At 38.5% G+C, this 23,898-nt stretch overlaps 1 protein-coding gene across 1 annotated transcript in view; it reads right to left on the bottom strand.

Moving 5' to 3' along the window:
• The window catches only part of ALDH1A1 (aldehyde dehydrogenase 1 family member A1), a 53,506-nt gene that overhangs the window by 5,481 nt on the left and 24,127 nt on the right, over positions 1–23,898 (bottom strand). The window contains exons 5-11 of the mRNA XM_036261424.1: positions 22,251–22,312; positions 20,690–20,818; positions 19,110–19,223; positions 14,139–14,241; positions 13,119–13,303; positions 9,976–10,140; positions 3,383–3,540 (exon numbers count right to left, since the gene is read on the bottom strand). Of these exons, the coding sequence (XP_036117317.1) occupies positions 3,383–3,540; positions 9,976–10,140; positions 13,119–13,303; positions 14,139–14,241; positions 19,110–19,223; positions 20,690–20,818; positions 22,251–22,312 (916 nt within the window). The remainder of the gene's footprint in view (positions 1–3,382; positions 3,541–9,975; positions 10,141–13,118; positions 13,304–14,138; positions 14,242–19,109; positions 19,224–20,689; positions 20,819–22,250; positions 22,313–23,898) is intronic.

Below are 23,898 nucleotides of genomic sequence, written 5' to 3'. Positions count from 1 at the left end.
TCTGTGTATTACTTAACAAGAGGTATAGGGTTATCTGAGACCAGATGCTGCTTGTTTGAAAGAATTTAGGAAAACCTGAAGCAGGATCCAAGACAGACCAATCCTATGGTTAAGCAACTGGCAACAGCTTGGGTGGGCCTGAAAGTTGGGTGGGGCGGGGCCTCAGGGAATCACCAGGGCAGGGCTACCAGTGTGAGCCAGGTTGCTGGAGTCCCAGATATGGTGACTGTCTGCCGCCCCAGGGAAGGGCTCACCAAAGAAACAAAGGCCTCTGACAACACGTTTGTCCCGTAGAAAGCCCCCTCTCCAGCCCTTGCTCCAGTGCCAAATAGTTCATTTCTTCCCTGTATGTCTCTGGTGCCCCTCGAGCTGCCTCCCCTCCAAGCTTAGAGGGAGAGAGTCTGATAAGTTCGTGCGAGGGCCCTTTAAGGAGCTGCCTGGGGCTCCAGCTGCCTCAGCTTCCCTGAACCTCAGTTCCCGCTGGTTTTTCCAGCCAGAAGTTATGGGGATTCTCTTCCTGGCACTGGCGTCCTCAGCTGGGTGCCTGGTGTGGGACAGGGACCCCTCAGTACTCAGGAAGGACCTTCCCAGCCGAGGTGTCCTCCTGATTTTTATCCGCTACACGTGGGTGTGGGACTAGCCCCTCCGCCTCCGCCCCTCCGTTCCCGCCCCTCCGTCCAGTCTCGATGTGGCTGCTGCTTTAATCCCGTAGTTGTAGGACTTCCATTCAGCTTGATTTCAGGTGGTTCTGAATGATGGTTGTTCTGTAGTTTAGTTCTAACTTTGATGTGGGTGTGGGAGGACATGATACCGCGTTTACCTACCCACCATCTTGACCGGAAGTCTCCGTAAACAATATTATTTAAAGGAGGAATAAAGTTCTTTTAAAATAATTTTTCCTCTCTTTATGCCATTATGATAGGTAAACAACAGTGTGACTTCTAGATAAATGATATTAAGCTCGGATGAGTTGGTTATTAATTTGATCCTGAGATAATCCTCAGACACTTTCTCGGTTACAGCATTTACTATCCAATTCCCAGCGTTCCTATCCAGCCTCTGTTCCTTAAATCAACCTATACTTTCAAAAGACAACTTGTCTCAATTTTGTTTAATTGCTCTTCCAGTTGCAAAATCGAATCATTCCTTTGAAGTTATGGTTAAAATTCCAACAACTCCAGAATTCATGATTTGTCTGGAAAACACCAAACAGTGACTATTTGGGGGGCAAAGCCAGAACATTATTATGTTTTAAGATATACTTTAATAAGAACATGGTCACCTCTGTTTTAGTAGTAGAGAAATTTCTGACTGGGGATTCCCACGCCACTGGGTGGAATGATGTCATAACAACCTTCCTAATCAAACAGGCACACAACATTCTGTTATTCCAAAGTTCAAAACCCTGAAACTTGTCTTTGTTAAAAATACAGAAAATGAGTTTCCCTTTAGACTCTATACTGGAAATGACACTACATTAGTATTAGTAAACAGAGACTTAAGAAATATTGTTAGAGAACTGAGAAATAAATTCATAGCGTTCAGCCTTGCCAATTGATGATCTTTTTAACGTCCTTTCTTGTTATATAAAGGGACGTGCTCTGCCCATTAACCCTGGCTCTGCCCCTCAGAACCTGGGTGATGTTGGGAAAGTTATCTAGCTTTTCTAAGCATATGTTTCCTCTTTTAAAAAGGCATGCTACTGTTTAATAGGGTTGTTTCAAGGCATAAGGTGATGTACAAACTCGTGCTCTACGTAGTGCTTGATACATAGTAAGTTTTTATTAAATGGAGATAATATACACACATACAATAGCAATGATAAATGTCATTAATAATTGTATCATAGATAATTCTACATTAATCACTGGCTATAGTGATTATTTAAGAAAAATTCAGTTTTATTTAAGAGTCTCTGAAACAAAACACCCCATTATAGAGAGAATTAAGCTTATGAGCAGTGGTCCTCGGTCGTGGTTACACATGAGAGCTTTGAAAAATACTCCTTAAATAAAAGCTATGCCCAGACTCATGAGAGATTGCTATAGTTGGTAGGTCTAATGTATCCACTCCCCCACCTCAAATCAGTTTCTATACATTTGAGGCTCCTCAGACGAGTGTAATGGACAGCCAGGGTTGAGAACCACTGCTTTTGAGTCTGAAAGTCACTGTGTCATCTTGACCAATTACTTAATCTTGCTAAGCTTTCATGTTTTCATTGGTGAACGTGATATATTTAAATAGCTGTAAGGGAAAATAAGATGAATGTAAAGGATGCAGTGCAGTGCCTGGTGGTGAGCACGTATTAACGAGATGATGGCTCTCCTTTTGGTTGGGGAAAAAGTTCCCGGAGCTCTCAGGAGGGGCAAGGATGGCTTCTCTGTCTCTTTTCGGTGTCTAATGAATTTTTACCAAGAATAGATGTGACGTTATCAGGAAGGAAATAATCTTGGGCTATTGCCAGAACTGCAGGCATAAAGTGAGGTTTGACAGGACAAAGGTAACAACAAACCAGTCCAGGGACTGGGGGCTGGGCACAGGATAAAATAGCTTGAGACGCACATCCTCAGCTTTTATATTCTCTAAATTAAAGTACAAAAATCAGAGATGTAAACCTGGTCAAAAATGAGAGGGACATGTTCCTCAAAACTCAATATGTTCTTCCAAATTAAGATCTTCAGCCCTGACCAATGTGGCTCAGTTGGTTGGAGCGTCACCTATACGCTGAAAGGTTGCTGGTTTGATTCCCGGTCAGGGCACATACCCAGATTGTGGGTTTGATCTCTGGTTGGGGTGTGTGTGGGAGGCAGCCAATCAATGTTTGTCTTTCACATTAATGTTCCTCTCCCTCTCCCTCTCTCTTCTTCTCCCTTCCTCTCTCTCTAAAACCAATTTAAAAAATAACAAGAAAACATATCCTTGGGTGAGGATTTAAAAAAACAGATCTTCAGACATCTCTAATAATCCCAGAATAAGAAGCTGATGTAAGAATTAAATGTTTGCCTACATAAGGACACCAACTAAATATTGTTTTATCATCTAATTAGCTTGATTAAATCACACCTTTTATATCCCTTGTGTATAGCATAGTACCAAGTGCCTAGAAATTACTTAGCAAAATTTATATTGTATTATACCCAAACATTAATAAAATAATCTGGGCAAGCAATTTCAGAAGGCTGGAAGGAGTTAAAGAAAATACCCTCTAAAAGTCTTCCAATATAGCAGGGTAGTTGTTGTTTTTTGTAACAACTGTTTTCCTAGCAGGCCATGTGATTCCAAATGAAAAAAAGTCTGAAAAGGTTCAGAGTAACCTGTCAATGCAGTTAACACTGTTAATGCAGTTAACACCGAAAAGGCAGTATTTATAGGTTTGACTCACCACACTGTCCCGGCCTGCAGAGCAGAGGAGACCGTGATGGCTTTATCAAGGTCTTTGGTAAAGATTCCTGCTGATAAGCCATAGAAAGTATTGTTTGCTCTCTTGATCACATCATCTAAAGATTTAAACTTCATGATTTGCTGCACTGGTCCAAATATCTAGACCACAAGAAATGAATGAAATAAATCAAAGTAATAGGTTAAAACTAAATATTTTAAATAATACAGTTTTTTGCCTTACAAACTATCCTAAATTAAGATTTTACATCTCATCTCAAACATGTATGTAAGAATCAAAACAGTAGCTGCTGGAATGCGAGGTCACGACATGTGTTAAGTTCTCTTTGGAATAAGATGGGATACAAATAAATAAAGCAATATTAATAAATAAATAAATAAAGACTAAAATTAGTCTTCCAAGAACTTAGTGATTATGCATGAAATCATTAACTACAAGTTGCCTTTCCATTTAGGAACATTTTAAATGTTCTTCCTAATTTTCCTCATCTTCCAAGTAATGACATAAACAGCAAACCCAAGAAACTAATGCTTGTTCTACTGGATAAATGGGTAGGCAATGGTTGATAATAATGTTTGAAATTATCAATTTACCATCATTTGAAATACCACCTATTATATTGGTCTTAGATCTTCTTATAATCAACCAAGTCAGGTGAAACAACATGAATTTTTCTTCAGATTCTACTCTTCAACCAAATCTTATTCAGTTCACATATACCAAAAATAATTACTCATTACCGCAAGAGATTAAATCCCACTTGCTCTGTACTAACCATGAGTTTGCGGACAATGACTATAATCACAGCACAGAAAACAAAAATCACAATTTGCTATTTCCAGCCTGAACACTTTTCACTTTTGCTCAACTCTGGTTAGTACATCCCGAACTCAACTCATTCTGTATCTTGCCTCCTGGTGGGAGAAAAACAACTGGGTTTTCTCTTAAAAACTAAACTTCTATATTATTTGTCCATAAAAGATCTATTAAAATGAAAGGGAAAAAGGGCTCCTCTGAGTGTTACCAGAATGTTCTGGGAAATGTAAATTAGAAAAGGCAAAAATCAGAAAGGATAAATAGTTTCTGGTGTTCATTATTGCTCTAAGTGTAGAAGGGGTAGCTACCATTCAGTAGAGGCTGAGTGTAAATCCTACTGTTATAAATCTAATCATAATATTATAACCTGAGAACCAGATATATAGCAGCTACTGTAATCAATGTGTTAATATCTCACATAATTTTAATTGAACACAACATATGGCTCCAAGCTTCTACTTTGAAGTAGCACACAAGCTGTTCTACTATGAATATTGTAGGAAAACAATAAATGTTTGAAGACTTTTTTCCCTGTCCTTTCTATCTGGTGTTAACCAAGATAAGCAAGAAAGATAGCTCTAATAAGACACATATTTGTCAGTAAATGCAAAAATTATAATTTGGTGGAGGGCTGCATTGATGTGGAGAAAATAAGTTGTCTGATTATCCATATACATTTGCTTTTTTGTTTTTCCTATTCGTAGATCTGGTTCTGTACTTTTCCCCTAATTTGATTATATTTGGGAGGGTATTAAAGAAAATAACCTACTCAGATTCTCTGTCATTTCATCAACGTGAAACACAAGTTTATTAAATGAACAGATATGAGTCAGTACCTTTGAGTTGTCAGCGCCTTCTTATTATAGTGTATTATGTAATACCTTCTGAGCCCAAAGCCTAGGAATCCTTCTCTGTATTTACCAAAAGCCGTCAGTGCACATGAGGTAGAGTTTTTACAATCCTTAAATGCAAACTGGGCTTTCCTAGTCATGTGTCATATCTATGAATAACATTTCTCTTGCTGTTAATTAGTCTGTGCTCACCAAATATTTAACTGCAATATATTTGTCTAGAACAATTAGGAAGTGCAACAACAAAAATACAGGACCAAGAGCACATGGAGGGGGATGAGTAATGCAGGTGGTGAATACTATGTTCAAGTGTGTAGGTGGCTCTTATGTGGAAAAAGGCTACAGGGCAGATATGGGACCAGCGGGTAGAACATAAGAGGAGGGATTCCTAGGCAGCTAGAACAGAATTTTTTAGTGCTTTTTTAGTGCAAATGTGGCAATATCTGATAAATAGTGAGTTAGCTATTGCTGATGTTGTTTAAAATATACTGGCTGGCCATTGGTTAGAAACAAACTGATGGACATAATGGGGGTTGAAGATGTAATCTTCTTAAGTAATCCTTCTAGCTTTACAATGCTGTCTACAGTTCTGAAACAGTAGCAAATCACTCCAACTCTTAGGATCTCAATAACCTCATCTATAAATTTAACTTTTGGCCTGAATTATCCAAATTGTTCTTTCTAGCATTAACATTTGATCAACGTTTAACAGAATGGTTCCCACATGTTCCATGGGATTCTACAATGTTAGCTTATGGTGAGATTGAATAGAGAATGAAGTTAATATGAGCAATAGTTGGTCAAGTAGAAAGAGCTGGGAAATGGTAGTCCCGAGAATTATGCTATACTCAGAAACTCCTTTGACTAGACGCATAACCTAATTACTTTACATCTGTGGGCCTTAGGTTTCTCATTACTATTTAGAACGATAACAAGAATATTTCTAAATCATAGTTGAGTCTGTGACTCAAAGGAGAACTCAAGATACAAAAAGGTTCAAAGAAGCTTGACCTGTTATATTCATAAGGGTAATGGAACAGATATAATATATAGGGGCTGAGGACAACTACTATGTCTTTATTTAGAAAAACTCTGGGATCAGAATATTATGCTTTGTTATATTTAGTCATCAAACATTAAAATGCAACATAGAAATTATAGATCTTACAACTGTTCTGAAATTTTCATTAAAAAATATACCACTCCAAATATGTGAAAATAATAAAAAAGAGTATTTGATTGTCTCTGGCAAGAAAAAAAGGCTAGAGGCTTTCTTTTAATATTGGAGAGATTCTATAAAAAGGAAAGAATATATAATACTACTCTTATGAGGTTGTAGTGAGAATAAAATAAGAATATTTAATACTTATATAAAATATTTTATATTTCTTTATATAAATTTATGTTAAAATATGTTGTCATATAAATCTCTATTTATATATAATATTATATATAATTTATGCATTTTTATAAATTTTATTATATAACTTTATATATAAATGCACACAAATGCTATAAATATAAATGTATATGTAAATATAAATGAAATATTTATATTTGTTATTTTATTGTATATATTTTCTATTTATAAGGCAATTAGAACTATATCTAGCACATAGTGAGAAAACACTAAATGGTTTTTATTATCAATAAAAACAGTCAAACAAAACTAAAAACCAATATCCTTCAACCAAACATCAACTACAATAAATGTACCTTAAACAATGAGCAAATGGTATTCAGCAATACCTGCAAAAGATTATATACCATCACCCAGTGAAGTTCATTCTAGAGATGCAAGGCTGGTTTAGTGTTAAAAAATCAAACAATGTAATACACCACATTAATAAAATGAAGGAAAAATACCACACGATCATCTCAGTTGATGCAGAAAAAAAAAAAATTGAAAACAATCTAACCCCCTCCTCAGCAAATTTGGAATAAAAAAGAATTTTTAAACCTGATTAAGGAAATTTATGAAATTCTCACAGCTAACATCATACTCAATGTTTTTTCCTAAGATAGGAAACAAAGCAGAGATGTCCGCTTCTACTACTCTTATTCAACATAGTAGTTTAATTCTAGCAAGTAAAAAGATTAAGAAAAGGAAATAAAGGGCAAAGGTAAAAATGGAAGAAATAAAACTGTCCCTATTAGCAGACGATAGAGTTGTCAACGTAGAAATTGTCAAGGAAATTCCAAAATCCTCCTAGAACAAGTGAGCTCAGTAACATTACAAGGTACTAGAAAATACACAAAATCGCCCTGGCCAGTTTGGCTAAGCGGTTAGAGCGTCGGCCTGCGGTCCGGAGAGATCCGGGTTCGGTTCCTGCTAAGGGCACGTACTTCGGTTGCAGTTTGTCCCCGGCCCTGGTTGGTCGTGCGGGTGGCAGCCACTCGATGTGTCCCTTCACGTCGATGTTTCTCTCTCTCTCTCTCTCTCTCTCCCTTCCTCTCTCTCCCTCCCACTCTATCTGTACAAAAAATGGAAAAATATCCTCGGGTGAGGATAAAAAAAATAAAAAAAAAAAGAAAATACACAAAATCAATTATATCTGTATATACTAGCAATAAACATGTGCATACTGAAATTATAAATACTGCTTATAATCACTAAAAAAAATACTTAGGTATAAAATAAAATATGTATAAGACATGTATACTGAAAACTACAAAATGCTGATGATAGAACTCAAAGAAGATATAATTAAATGAAGAGACCTACAATGTTCAATCACTGGAAGATTCAACATAATTAATATGTTAATTCTCCTCAAGTTGATAGACATTTTTAACATAATTCCTCTCAAAATTTCAGCAAGATTTTTTTACATATATGGACAAGATTATTCTAAAATGTATATGGAAAAGCAAAGGAGCTAAGATAGCTAAAACAATGTTGAAAAGAAGAATAAAGAGAAAAGACTCAGTCTTCCAATTTCAAGACATTATATAGCTACCGAGATCAAGAGTGCTGGCAGAGAAATAAACATCTAGATCAGTGGAGCAGAACGGAAACCCAGAAATTGATACACATAAATATTCACAACAGAATTTTTATAAAGATGCAAAAGTGATTGAATGGAAGAAAAAAATCGCTTTTTCAATAAATGATGCTGGAATAATCGAACACCTGTAGGCAAAACAAAAAAAAAATCCTTGACTTAAACTTTATATAAAAATTAATCTAAAATGGATCAGATACTTAAATATGAAACATAGAAAACAAAAACATTAATAAAACACAGGGGAAAAAAAGTCTTTAGATTTAGGGGTAAATAACGAGTTCATAGAGTTGACACCAAAAACATTATGTATAAAAGGAAAAATAAATAAACTGGACTTCCTGAAATTTAAAAACCTTTGTTCTGAGAAGGATTCTGCTTTAAGAAGATGAAATAAGCTGCAGAATGGGAAAAAATATTTGCAAACCACATATCTGACAAAAGACTAATACTAGGAGATACAAAGAACTTTCAAAATCCAGCAGTAAAAATCAAACAATCCAATTAATACATGGGCAAAAGACATGAAGAAACATTTTATCAAGGAAGATATCAGATGGCAAATATGCAAGCAAATGAAAAGATGTTTAACACCATTATCCAGTAGGAAAATGCATACTTAAATTACAATAAGCTATCGCTAGAGACCTATCAGAATGGCTGAAATAAAAAACAGCCACAACACCCAATATTCACAAGGATACAGAGAAACTGGGCCACTCATATATTGCTAATGGAAATGTGAAATCTTTTAGCCATTCTGGAAAACGGTTTGGCATTTTCTTTAAAAACTGCATTTACTGTCCTGATCGGTTTGGCTCAGCGGTTAGAGCATTATTCACAGAAGTCCCAAACTGGAAATAATCCAACAGTTCTTCAGTGGCTGAATGGTTAAATTAACTATGGTACATCCATACAGTGGACTACTACTCAGCAATAAAAAGAGAAGACCATCTTTACATGCAACAACCTAGATGAATCTATATAGAGATAATTATGTTGAGTGAAAAGAAGCCAATCCCAAAAGGTTACATGAAGTATGATTTCACTTATTAAACATTCTTGAAATGACAAAATTATGGAAATGGAGAACAGATTTGTGGTTAAGGGAAAGCCAGGGCAGGGTAGGAGGAACATGGATTAGGCTATTAAAAGGAGTCATGTGGTGATGATATGTGGTTCTGTGTCTTGACTGTTTCAATGATAACATACTTGTGATACTATAGCTCTACAAGATGTTACCATTGAAGGAAACCGGGTAAAGAGTATATGGGAGTTTTTGTATTATTCCTTACTACTGCAACTAAATCTATAATTATCTCAAATAAAAAGTTTAATTTAAAAACTGCATATGGCCCAGCTGGTGTGGCTCAGTGGCTGAGCATCGACCCATGCAGCAAGAGGTCATCAGTTCGATGCCCAGGTTGTGGGCCCCGATCCCCAGTGGGGGCATGCAGGAGGCAGCCAATCGATGTTCTCTCTCATCGATGTTTCTATCTCTCTCACCCTCTTCCTTCCTCTTTCTCTAAAAATCAATAAAGAAAAATTATTAAAAACTGCACATAATCTTATCCTTTTCAATTATTTTCAAATATTTTATTTCCAAAGGAGAAAAGCAACATTGAAGATACAGTTCTTTTTCATTAATTTAAATCTGTGTAGGAAGCACCTAGAAATTGGTAAGCATCCTGCTGTGTGTTTGGCTAGATATTCTTGGCCTGCCCAGTGAATTCCTTACTGTTTTTAGTCTTGATCACAACTTTAAACCTTTATCAATAACAGAAAAAAGAGTAACATTTACTGACAAAGATATTCAAAGAGCTGAGACTTTTAAAGAGACACTGTGCGCACACACAGACACAATATGGCAATAGAAAGAACAGAGCAGAATGAAACCATTTACCTCCTCCTTGGCAATGCGCATCTCGTCTGTAACATTAGAGAAAACCGTGGGCTGGATAAAGTAGCCTTTATTCCCCCACGGACCTCCACCACATTCCAGTTTGGCCCCTTCTTTCTTCCCACTCTCAATAAGGTCGAGTATTTTTTCATATTGTTCCTTATCAATCTGTTTGAAAAACACCACATGAAAAAAACAAACAAACAGCAATTTGTAAAGATAACGCACTGCTGGGCCTGTTACCGAGGGTTTCAGAATGCTATTGTTAAATCAAACCCTCAATCAAAACAGCTGACAGAGACTCAGATTTATTCTTCAGGTATATTTTACTTTCATGACTTCTGAAGACATTTGTAATGACATTTTCATGAACCGTGAAGATAGAAAATACATCGAGTGTGTGTTTTCCAGTTACGTGAGAAAGCCTGTTGGCACTGCAAACATATAGAGACCTTTTCACATGGCTGTCACTTATTTACACCTGAAGAAATGCCTGTTAATAATCAAACACCCTTCCCTGGAAACAGTAGTCCTAACTGAAATCAAAAGAGGCGATGGGAGAAGAAGAGGACTTTAATACCGGGTGGACTTAGATGTGGCAGTTGGAAAGCAGATGCAATGGGACTTTGGGAAGACGCCCAGACTTCTGCTGGGTTCTCATTCCTGATCATCCACTCTGGCTGGGTCCACGCTCACCACAGCCGGTCACCCTCCCCAGTGCAGGTCCCCCTGGGGCAGTCAGTAGGTCTGGTTTCAGTTTCTGCCCTATTTTGATTGTTATCATCCTACTTCATTAAATGGGCCACATCAAAACATGTACAAGCATTACAGAACTTAAATGGTTGGTTAATAAGCAGAAAAATGAATTTTTGTCTGGGAGAAGCAGCACACACCTCCCCTCCCTACCCTGGAACTGGTGTTACCAACCGCCTCAATTCCTATGTTGCGACACCGAAGGATTTGGTAACTCTTGGACTCCAAACCCCTGGGGAAGACTGTTGTGTCTCAGGTGTGGCTGAGGTTACGTTTTCCAGGAAAACCTCCGAGATCAAGGAGTTAAGAAGGGAGGGCCTCTGGCCAGTCAAACTTGTCTTTTCTCACGACTTAAAAAATGTCGTTCTTTATTTTCCTCTTTGACTCTGCAATCTCCCCCATCTTCAAGGCCCAATAAAGGGTTTTACAAAGTTCTAACTGCACACAACCCAGCAACCATAGCCAATTCAATTAAGTGCTATTTGAAAGTTGAAACCATTTTCTAAAATTGGCACAATGTTCGGTACAATGTTGCTCAGTGCTCCTCAGTGTACAATATTTAACTGAATATTCCAAAAAGAAAGTGTCCCTTCATTTCCAGCAGATTAAGGAAGTTGTGATATTGGTTTAATAAGAGGTGATATCTAAATTACTGTGTAATATTTAATACAACCAGAGTAAGAGGTTAGGTAGCTCTGCCTGGCTAAGATATTCTAGTTTGCCACTAAACAGTCAAGGATCCATCTACGTCCACGCAAAGTTTCTCTGGCCTATTCCAATATATTGATCTGACTATGCCTCCAAAAATTATGATTTGTTTTGGTTTCTGTCACGTGATGCATTCCCCAAGTCAGAACTTTTCCCTGTCTATGACCATGGTGGACATTTGATGACAATCCAATCCCTGCTTATGTACTGCATATAGAAGCTGAAAGGATTTGTTTGTAAGAAAATGTCACTAACTTCTAAAAACACAGGAATTTATATTTTAATGTCTGGTTACTGGCAATGTGGGCACACAACCAGCAGCTCCAGTAGTACGTCATAGCCAAATGTGACTCCAAGATAAATACAAAGTACAAAGGGATAGTGCTAAACCACTTACTACTTTAGTTGCCAGTTATTTCAGGCTTTTATGTCTGAATACTGGGCACTGCCTAACTCCTAAGATTTTCCTACTAGGATATCTTGCAGGAGCAGGAAACTACAAGACAGCCCTTCAATTGATCTCAGCTATAACCTCCAGGAGGTCGGGCAGCCTCCCCTCCTGTTTCTTTTGGTATTCCCAGGTACCTATCCCAGGGTTTAGCTGATAGTAGTGTTCAATAAATTTTGGTGAGTCAACTTTATCTTTGGCTTAGTGAGTAAGTCAATAATAGTGTTTTTGGTTTTGAAATCAACAGTGTGGAGCAGTATATCATTTTTAGTGTGAAAGAATAAAGCCTCTGAGCTTAACACGTAGACTCTAGAGCAGGATTTCTCAATAGCGGTCTATGGACAGTTGGGCCCAGATACATCTTTGTTGTGAGGATCTCCTGTGCACTGTACGATGTTCAGTAACATCCCTGGCTTCTCCCCACAAGATGCCAGCAAAACCACTCCTCGCCCCCATTTGGGACAACTAAAAATGTCTCAAACAATGCAAACTGTCCCTTTGGTGGAGGGGGACATTGTCCCCAGCTGAATACCTCTGCTCTAGACCAAGATCCCAAAGGGCAGGAGTAAATTTAGAACCAAAGGTCCAGGGGCTTCCATAACGGACAATAAACAGAGAACTAGGCAAGAGGGAGGGGTGACATTTGGATAAGAGAGAGAAAGAGGTAAAGAGAGAGACATTCTTACTGATAATGGTTCTAAGTAGACAGAAGAAAAGGGGAATAATTGGCTATTAACAACTAAGATGAGAGGTTTGCCCCAAACCCAGGGACTCAAGACCTTCTGGGACACTGTGTCGCAGCTGGAGTAACAGAAGACACTGGGGACAATCTGCAGACATGCTGTGCGACGGAAGCTGAGACAAGGGATTGAATCCAAGACAGAAATAAACGATGGAGTTGTTTAAGAATTTCCAAGTGGACGGAGAACTGCAGATAGACATCGAGAGGCGAGCAGATGGAAGAAAACAAGAAATTTATATCATTTGTTATTTTTCTTCATAGCTTTAATGCCCAACATGACGCTTCGCCTCTTAGACTTAAAAACCAGTTAACACAAAAACAGGATGTTTTCTTTACTGTTGGGAGTTAGATTAACTATTTTTTAAATCAAACTGATAAAGTATTGTCACCTAGGAAGATACATAATGGGAAGTAATACTAGTCAATAAAAACCAGGCCGAAAGAGGACACTTTCTCTTGTCCCCTGAATAGGCTATTCCTTCACTGTATCCTCACCTGAGGGCCTTGATTGACACCTGGGGTCAGAGGATTTCCAAGAACATACTTTTTCGCCCGCTCAACACTCCTGCGAACAAACTCATCGTAAATGGATTCTTCCACGAAAAGCCGAGAGGCAGCTATACAGCACTGGCCCTGGTGGTAGAATAAGCCACGGTGTGCAAACTCAACGGCATTGTCCACTGCAAAGAAGACATTCGTGTAAAAGGAGAGATGTTTTCTAAAGATGATATATTTATATAAATATTTCTCTAAGGCAATATGGTATTACAGAAAAAAAATCATGAGTCCTATAGTCAGATATTGATTCAATATATTCCACCTCTTATCAGCCAGATGACAAATTAACCTTTCTAATCCTGAAATGACAGCAACAAATATAGAATCTGAATAAATGTAGTGGTTGGCCTTAGTCCAATATGTCTGAGGGTATCTCACTATTCTTTAATTTTTTTTTTTTTTAATCTTTTCTCCTTTATTGATTTTAGAGAGAGAGGAATGGAAAGGGAGAGAGAGATGGAGATATTGATGAGAGAGAACATTGACTAGCTGCCTCCTGCATGCCCCGCACTGGGGATCTGGCCCACAACCTGGGCATGTGCCCTGACTGGGAATCGAACCAGTGACTTCTTGGTGCATGGGTCTACACTCTACCACTGAGCCACACTGGCCGGACTATCTCACTATTCTTAATGTGATGCTAATATTTAAAGGTATGGAATTTAAAAATGTATTTATTATGGCTCCTAAATGTAAAACAGTTAGTTCATCTAGAGCTCAGCTGGGAGAATAGTAATCTATTCTAAACCAGAAAGAAAGAGTGTCTCTGTTAGATTTACCTAAAGTTATAACTTGAGGACAATTTAAAGGATTTTTCAGAGTAATTCTGGATTCTGACTAATGCCTTACACCTTGACATTTGAAGCAAACCCTTTTGTAAATTTCAAGTTCACTGTATGACATTATCAGACTCCAAAAAGGAAGATGGGGAAAAGTTAACAAGTAGCTGCTACTCACAGTCTGCGTCAGCAAACACAATGCAAGGACTCTTTCCACCAAGCTCCAGGGTCACCCTCTTCAGATTGCTTTTCCCTGCAGCTTCTTTGATCATCTTGCCAACCTGAAACGGAGCATTACAAAAAGGAGGCTTAACCTGCTCTCAGCAAGTCAGGCTTATTTAGCATTTTAAACTTACACGAAATGTGTGCCATAGTTACGTTTCATTTGGCAGAAACGTTAAATGGCATTTTTCAAAATGTGTCACCTTCAGATACCAAAGGCTCCTTCATCCAAGCATAACTATGTGGTGAATCAGAAAAATGGCCATAAAAACAGAGATGTAGACTACAAAAGCTAACCTTTTTCCATTTTTTGTTCGGATAGAGTGGGAGGGAGAGAGAGGAAGAGAGAGAGAGAGAGAAACATCGACCTGAAAGGGACACATTGAGTGGCTGCCACCCGCACAACCCAACCAGAGCTGGGGACAAACTGCAACAAAGGTACATGCCCTTAGCGGGAACCAAACCCGGGTCTCTCCGACTGCATGCAGGCTGACAGTCTAACCGCTGAGCCAAACTGGCCAGGGCTACAAAAGCTAATCTTAATGTGCGTGGCTAAACAGGAGGTGGTGGTGGTGGTTGTTTTCATTTCAAACAGAACACCATCTTTCTATTGATAGATCTGACACATCTTCCTCCAAATATATCTTATATATTTGACTTTTTATCCCTCGACTGAAATCAAGGCAACTCTATCCAGATTAATTGGCATATTACCACCCCCTGAATCTCACACCTCCGGGCTGCTTCCAATCCTACCCTTCCTTGGGGTCCAGCTTGTATCTTAGCTTATTTTTGAATCCCTCTCTGATGACTCTAGGTGGACATGACCCTTTCTTCCTCCAACTTTTCATGGTACCTTCATGAAGACTCTTTCATGAAGCCTCTTTCATCTGAGCCTCCCTCAGATTGTATTATTTGTACAGATTATCAATTCCCAAACAGATGCTACCTCCTTGGTACAGTGATGACATTCTATTTCTGTGTACCTCTTCTCAGCACGGTCACAGTGGGCTCACTTAACTCTTTGTAGACTGACAGACCTTTCTCTCTCTCTCCTTCCACACCTTTGAACAGTGGAGTTAGAAGAAAGAAATTGGATCTGTGCTCTGTGCTGCTACTTCAGGTAGCTGGAATCCTACTCGTCTGGTTTCTTCTTTAATGCTAGTTGCTTCTCCTCAGAGAAATACATTGTTTTCTTTTCTTTTCTTTTTTCTTTTTTGTGGATCACTGCCCATCAAGATTATTTCTGTACTTGTTTCTATTTCCCACCTCTGAAACCTGCCTGTATTATGCCTATTAGTCTTTGCTTTTTATTAATGTTTTAATGCTCTAAAATGATCTTTGCATTTAAAAACAAGTTTTCATTTTAGCTTGCTTCTTTTATTCTCTGGATTTCTTTTCCTTCTCAATACATCAGATTTTAATAACATGTTTCTATCCCAATGGGACAAAAGATAAGTAGATGCTTGCTGAATACATGTTTAAATTTTATGTGTTGGTGAACTGACTGCATTACAGAGTAGAACATTAATCTATTAATGTTTTTATCTTATTTAAAGATTTGATGAGACGAAATCAAACCCCTAAGATTAATAAAAACAAACTATAATTGACTTGAAGTTTGGAAACCTGTTTGAAAGTTCTCTTGTTTCCCAGTTTCCTTCCACAACATACTTCTTACGACCACTTGAAAAAACTGAATTTTCATTTAAGGCAATTAAGAATTTTCTATTTCCTAGATAATATTCTTTGCCTTTTGAATTCTCCAAATTCTTCCTATATCTTTTTTCTTTTCTTTTCCTTTTTTTTTTTTTCTATTAGAAAGGTTTACTGGAGAAACTTTATTAAAGTAGCTTTAGTCTTGGGGAAAGGAGCGAGATCAGAGGCATTTTTCTCAAGGCTACACGTGTCACAAGACTCGTGTGAAGAGTGGTCAGCAGTACGAGAGAAGTAGAAAATTTTACTCAGTGCCAGTTCAGATGTCAAATAAACAGGCTTGCTTGACTTTTCCCCAAAATATAATTAAAGCCCAAACAAAGAAACATCAGTTTTTGTCCTATGATTTTCTTCCCTTAACTGGAAAAAGTAAAGGCTCATCATTTTCCCCAAAGAGGTGTGCAGTGAAGAAAAGAGAAAAACCATAAAAATCCTGGTAAACAGTACATGTCATGAAATTGTGGCATTGTCATGTTGGGCAAAAGTAGCAATTGCCCAGGAAAATGTTCGAACTTCTTATCTTCTGCACCATATGGGTTGGATTCTGTTTTAAATGAATCTAATGGGATTGAAATTCACACCTTGCCAGAAGCATTTTTTCAGAATGGGGTTCATTGCTACAATGACCACAAGAAATAGAATTCATAGTTTACTTCTTTTATGGCATTTGGCAACTTCCCTATCTGCCAGGTAACTAACCTGAAAGAACTCCGAAAGCCTGATTTTTCTGTGTGGCTTCAAAAATCATCGTAGTTAATTTGTTTTGATACTTATTTAGAAGTAGTTACTGTACTGGCTTTTGGAGGTAACAATTAATAAGATAGTCTTTGAGAATACAGTCAGCAAAGAAGAGCACACATGAGAAAGCGATGAGCAGGCACTATCGTAATTACGTATCATGGACAATAGGAACACAGATGGGAGTTTTAAAATTCAGACGGGCCCTGGCCGGTTTGGCTCAGCGGTTGGAGCGTCGGCCTGCGGTACAGAGAGACCTGGGTTCGGTTCCCGCTAAGGGCACGTACCTCGGTTGCAGTTTGTCCCCGGCCCTGGTCGGTTGTGCGGGTGGCAGCCACTCGATGTGTCCCTTCACGTCGATGTTTCTCTCTCTCTCTCTTCCTCTCTCTCCCTCCCGCTCTATCTGAACAAAAAATGGAAAAATGTCCTCAGGTGAGGATAAAAAAAAAAAAAAAAAAAATTCAGACGGTTCTGGGACTACAGAGAAAGTAGAGAGGTAACATGTGGTGCGGACCACGCTAAGATTGGTTATGGTCACTTATGAGCAAAAGCCTGGAGGGATGAAAAGGCACATGGAATGATCAGGAAGTGATGCCTCTTCCCTCACCACCTCTAAGCCAGTGTGAGAAATAAAAGAATAAGGGAAGGAACATAAAAATGGAAATGAGCAGAGAGCACCTACAATAACTGTGCCTTTTACCAAGTACTCAGTAGGGTGCTAAATGTTTTACTCCCCATTAGCTAATTTGATTTTATTCTGTGCTACTCAATAAGGTAGATGCTATTCTTTCCATTTTACAAACGAAGAAACTCAAATTAGCAAGAATATTTCACTTTTGGAAGACATACAACTAAGAGGGGTAGAGTTAGAGTTTGAACCCAGGTGTTTCCTCGTCTTCTAATCTCAAGGTTTCTTTGTTGGTAGGGAAAGTGTCCCGCTGATGCTACAGCAGCTCAGGGATGAGCCGAAACAAGCAGGCAGTGATGCTGGAGATGGGTTAGGGAACAGGAGCCTTAGCCCAGAGGAGCTGGACCAAAGAGTAGGCGTGAGACCTAGAGCTGGAAATGTGCATGGAATTCCCACTGGGGAGGCTCTGGAATGCTGGGCTGAGGATTAGGCCTTCCTGCCTTTCCCCCCTCTGCTGTGATTTCAGCCTGTGACTTCACCACATTTGTTATGTCCTGAACATTCCCAGTGATTTGCTCACAGAATCCTGAATGTGTGATTGGCTCTCCCTTACCTCAATTAGGGCTTTGCTGAATGTAACCTTTTCTACTTTATAGGTAAAATAAAAACAAGAGAAAGTAAGTAGTTACCTAGTTTTAAAAAGATCAAGAAAAATAAAATTGGATTTTTTTCATCATTTTAGTTCTCTATGTAAATATTTCTGTATATTGAAGTGGCTAATTCGAGTACAAAGTAATCCAATCAGCTTTTCCTCACTATCTGGAATGTTCTTGTCTCTCAATCTTTTCAGGAAGTTAAAAAAAACTAACCATTCTTCAAAACCCAGAGCAAGTCTTAGCACTCATGTAGACATCATTATTCCTTCCTGGGAACCCCCTTCCAACACTTCCTACATGCTTTGTATCTTATCACATCCTGCCTTGTTTCTCATTCATGTCAGCAGCTTTACAAGAAGGGGTTATTTTCACTCTTCATGCTCTATGCTGTATACCTGTAAGAACATGCATTATATTTTGTATTAAGCATCTGACGATGTCACATAATCTAATAAAAGTGACTCAAGAATTTTTTTTGTATTTGTATTTGGTTTTTTTGTTTGTTTGTTTTTTTGCTTTATACAGTATAATCTCACCACTTTTCTTTAGTTTGCAATAGAAAATTATCTCAATAGGTGGGAATTAATTCTCTCAAACTCTACCTTCCAGGGGTATCTCCTTTTCTCTCCCTCCTGCCTCTCCCTGTACTGCTCTTGGCTGGGGCCTTGTTCTTTAACCTTCTAGAAGGCCAACCTGGAGCCGGAGAGGCAGAAAAGTTAGGCTGGGCCAGCAGTAGCGTCCGGGGAAGCTGAGTTGCTGGCCTTTCAGAATGTTCATACACGAGAGAGCCCCAAATAAGGAGCTAAGGGTGAGGCTCGGCTGTTTAAGTTTCATAACCTACAGGATAAAATTACATTTATCTATACAAATCATTGTAGCCTAATTTATATTTTCTATCATAAACTGTACCTAACCGTACGACAAGGTCTAATCGATCATATTTCTCAGCAGGGAAAGTAACGAGCACACCGAACACAGTCCCCCCAAGCCGGTAATAGGTATTTTGTTTCATCTCAACGACATCTGCTAATGTTCTATAAACATAATCGAAAGTCAGAAGAAGGAACAAATCATTGGAAAGAACTTTTGTTTTAAGAAAATGTCGGTTTAAAAACAGTTACATAAAACACACTTCCGATAGCTGGGGATGCAGACATTCCTAACCACGGGCCCAAGTAAACGGTGTTACCTCTGTGGATCCGGTGAAGGCCACTTTGTCTATATCCATGTGGGAAGAAATGGCAGCCCCTGCCGTCGGCCCGTAGCCAGGGACAACGTTCACTACTCCAGGAGGAAACCCCGCCTGAAAGATGCAAAGTTAAACAGTTATGCCAGGAAGGAGAATTTAATTCCATGGAAAAAAAAAGAGAGCCTGGGATTGAAGCTGCCACTTTATGTGAACTTTATGAGCTTCTATACCAAACAAGATTCACTTAAGTGGTTTCATTGCAAATTCCCACTGGCTTTATCTAATTGGTACGATGTCAGATGAGAACCGTCATTTATTTATGATTAAGCTTCACGGACTTATTTTATTCCCAAAGAATTATCAGGCAGAAAGCAGGGTGGCAACTGACGGGGTTAATTAAAATGTCATGTTATTTGCATCAAAATGCCTTGTTTTGTCATTTTATTTTTCAGTTACAGTTTATAATCAGTATTATTTTGTATTACTTCGGGTGTACAGCATTGTGGTTAAACAATCATATACTTTACAGAGTGCTGCCCCCGATGTTTCCAGCACCCACCTGGCACCACAGATAGCTAGTGGACTATATTTCCTGTGTTGTTCGTTACATCCCTGAGACTGTTTTTCAACTACTAATCTGTACTTCTTAATCCCTTCACATTTTTTTACCCAGTTCCCCAACCCTCTCCTTGCTGGCAACCATCAGTCTGCTCTCTCTTTTGACTTTTAAAAATTTGAAGTGAAGAGTATTTTTTTTCTTTTTTAATCCTTACCTGAGGAAATTTTTCCATTGATTTTTTTTTTTAGATAGACTGGGAGGGGAGAAGGGGGGGGAGAGAGAGAGACATGGATGTGAGAGACACACATCAGTTGGTTGCCTCCTGCATGACCTCATTTGGGTAGGGGGTCGAACCTGTAACCCAGGTACATGCCCTTGACTGGGAATCGAACTCAAAACTCTTCAGTCCACAGACGGACACTCTAACCACTGAGCAAAATCAGCCAGGGCAAAGTGAAGAGTATTTTTTAAATGTGGGTTCAGTATTCCTAAATTTATGTTTCGGTTGACTAAGAAGAAGGTACATTTAGAGGAAACCACAAAAGAAAAAGTATATCAACCTATCCCATCATGGGTAGATGTGATTTTAGATAATTGGCCCAATATTACAAGTAAATGTATTGGCGCAGAGGCCTCCAGCCTTCAGATAGACTAGTTTAAACAGTTCCCAGAAACCCCAGGCCAGTAGTGGCAGTGATAAACCAACTTAAATTTCAACATTTGAAGGAAAGTTATATCCATTTTAACATGCTTTGCATTCATGCGAGTTGGGCTAAAGAAACAAATAAGTGATCATGAGGTGACTGTATGACATAAAGCTTCTGAGTCTGGCTTCCTGTGTCCATCTGGGCAGAGGACCTTCGGGCTGACTGCTGCAGATCCCAGCTGGCGGCCATGCTCAGTGCATCAGCACCACTGGGCAGGAGCTTGGCTGGTAACGTGGTCACAGTGACAGCAGATGTCTTCCCACTGTAGAGTAGGACTCCTGAGTTTGGTGCGTGGTGTGATTTAGGAAACTTACCTCTTTTATTAAAGATGCCACGTGAAGTGCAGTGAGAGGAGTTTGCTCTGCCGGTTTGACAACCACGGTGTTTCCACAGCTCAGGGCAGGCCCTATCTTCCAGATGAACATGACCAGCGGGAAGTTCCACTAGAAGGCGATGGGAAACAATAGTCTTTGTATTGCTGAAAGTCACAGTCGCTAATCTAACTTCTACATTATACATTTCCTGTAGATGTTAAATAATAATTGTAGTAGTTTTGTTTCATCATTGGGGGTATTCTAATTAAGTTCATTTGCTAAAAAAACAACTCATAGCCCTGGCCAGTTTGGCTCAGCGGTTAGAGCGTCGGCCTGTGGTCCGGAGAGACCCGGGTTCGGTTCCCGCTAAGGGCACGTACTTCGGTTGCAGTTTGTCCCCGGCCCTGGTTGGTCGTGCGGGTGGCAGCCACTCGATGTGTCCCTTCACGTCGATGTTTCTGTCTGTCTCTCCCTTCCTCTCTCTCCCTCCCACTCTATCTGTACAAAAAATGGAAAAATATCCTCGGGTGAGGATAAAATAAAAAAAAAAAAAAAAAAAACAACTCATAAATGTGAAGACGTTCCAAAGAAACTGGACACAGAAGAGGAGCAGGAAGGAGCTATAATATATTATCAAGTGCTGTTATATTGAGGTTTTTCTACCAGGAAAAAAAGAAAATCACTGCATGGTTTGGGAATCGAGCCTTACTATTAAACATACTATAAATTATAAGTGGCATGCTCTCTCTGCATGAGTTCATCATCCATAAGTGTTGACCCAAGTCTTCTCTATCTCAGAAAGCTGTCCTGGGGATTCATGGAGAAAGTGGGCCAAATGCTGAACACAGTGACCAGTTTATCATGGGCAGGCAGTAAATATCAGCTGTTATTCATATTTGAAATGGTGTAGTTTTTATGATTTTATTGGAGTTTTTGAACTAATAAATTTCATTGAAAATGTTGATATGTATACATTTCAATCTCATTGGAGCAGAAGATAAGTCATTGCTGCTTCTTCATCTAAGAACTTTGAGACGCTTTACCATCTTTGTATTTGGCCTTTTTGAATATGCCATTGAAAGTGAAATCTTTTAGTTTCCTATTTGTTGAGCTTAAGAGAAAAGAGGAATTTGAAATATCACAGCCTTTTATCTAAAGTGAGGATATATTCCACACAGCAGTCTAATAGTTTCTTCCATTTTAATTTTTAAAAACCACTCAAAATTTGAAAGAGTATATAATACTCTTTTTGTTTTTTTAAGAGTCTCAAAAAGAGTGTCTAGTACAGCATTTAAAAAACAAACCAGTAAGTAAAAGGTCAAGATCTGTTGATGCTACAATACTGAAACACACTCAAGAGGTATGCGGGCTATAGACAGGTTTCTGGGCTATCTAATTCACAGCCAAGGAGTTCAGTCACAGAGAGACACAAGTTCAACAGTTACCACGTTTAGCAAATATCTAAGCATCCATTTGTGCTGCAGAAAGTCTCATTACCAAATGAAACAGAATTAGAACTCATTTTCTTTTTAAGATTGAGAATTACACGAGACCAACTTACAGGGATGATTTGGCCACACACACCCACAGGCTCATGTCTTGTATAAGTAAAAAAGTCTCCATCTGGAAAATAAACAGACAATCACTTCTATATAATGAGATATTCATGAAATGGTCATTTGAGGCAGATGTGGGAGGAAGATATAGACAACAATAACAAAAAAAGAAGATACCTCCAACTATTTACAAAATAAAATTTTGAGCCTTCAAATAGTAATTTGAAATGAGAGGACCTGGAGAGTATTATGCTAAGCAAAATAAGCCAGTTGGAGAAAGACAAGTATCACATGATCTCACTTATATGTGGAATCTAATGAACAAAATAAACTGATAAAATAAAAACAGAGACATGGAAACATGGAACCGACTGATGAACCTCAGAAGGAAGTGGGGAGGGGAGGCAGGAAGAGATTAACCAAAGAATTTACATGTATATACGCATTACCCATGGACACAGGTAATAAGGTGATGAAGGCCTAGGATGGGAGGGGAACTGGGAGAAAGGGGTTAATGGGAGAAAATTGGGGGTGACATCTGTAATACTATCAACAATAAAAAAATTTTAAACATAATATAATAACAGACTAGAACAGAACAGAAATAAGAGGGACCATAAAACTGAGTTAGGCAAAGCTAAAATGCAAAATTGGAAAAGATTTAAAGATATTTAATTCTCTCTCACCATTTAGGAAGGCTGTTTTCTAAATCATCATATTCTCCCTTTCCTTTCTTTCACAAGCAAAGAAGTAAAAGATGTGTGACTAAGGGAAAACACTGTTAAAATTCTGTTTCTGGAAGCTCTAAGTTCTACCAGTAATGATAAAAAATTTTTAAGAAGTATAATTTGAACAATAGTAAAACTGAAAAGTAGCAGAATTTAAAAAAAAATTATCTCCTTACGAGCAATACATCTTTCCTACTGGCTTGTGCTAAAATGTTCTTTTTTGCCTACCAAACAATAAAAGCAAACTCTCTTAATCCATGAAAATAATGCCCAGAGTACAAGACATTTCTTTTCAATCTGGGTTTTATTGCTTTATATGCCTCCCAGTTTGACGTGCTCATCCCGAGGTTACATTGTGCTTTGTGTTCTCTGTCCTATTCCCACAAAAACTTCTTGGCTATCATAGCAAGAAGCCTCCTTATCAAAATCTATTGGTACTCTAACTGGCATCTCCCATTTTACTAAGGGGTTAAATAAGAGTTTCTAAAATAGCCACATTTCTTGGTATTAGCAAGGTCTCACTCTCCCCTTTTAGCTTCCTGACTATCACTTCTAACCTGCTTGCTGGATGCTCTAATTACAGTGGGAATGGCCATCGGGCCAGTCCTGCAGGGGACTGCATTTCTATAGTCAGGAAGTTTATATGAGTCAAGTTCTACCCATAATGTTTTCCAAAATGATGCTTTTTAAAAATCATTCTTATTCTGTCATGTGCATACTCTACTAAAATACTAAAACACAAAATAATCATTCACTCGTACAAATTCTTAAACCGGGTTAGAAACACAGTCCCATTTTGCTTTGAAGCTACTTGAAATAAACCAATGTGAATTGGTTTATTTAATTAAACTGATGTAAGTATGCTAAGTTAGACCAGGCACAGATGACCATAACCGACTCACACTGGAACATGCAAAGTGGCTTA

The sequence above is a fragment of the Molossus molossus genome, unplaced genomic scaffold (genome assembly GCF_014108415.1).
Source record: "Molossus molossus isolate mMolMol1 unplaced genomic scaffold, mMolMol1.p scaffold_m16_p_14, whole genome shotgun sequence".
NCBI lineage: Eukaryota > Metazoa > Chordata > Mammalia > Chiroptera > Molossidae > Molossus > Molossus molossus.
This window is presented reverse-complemented; position numbering and strand designations above follow the sequence as displayed.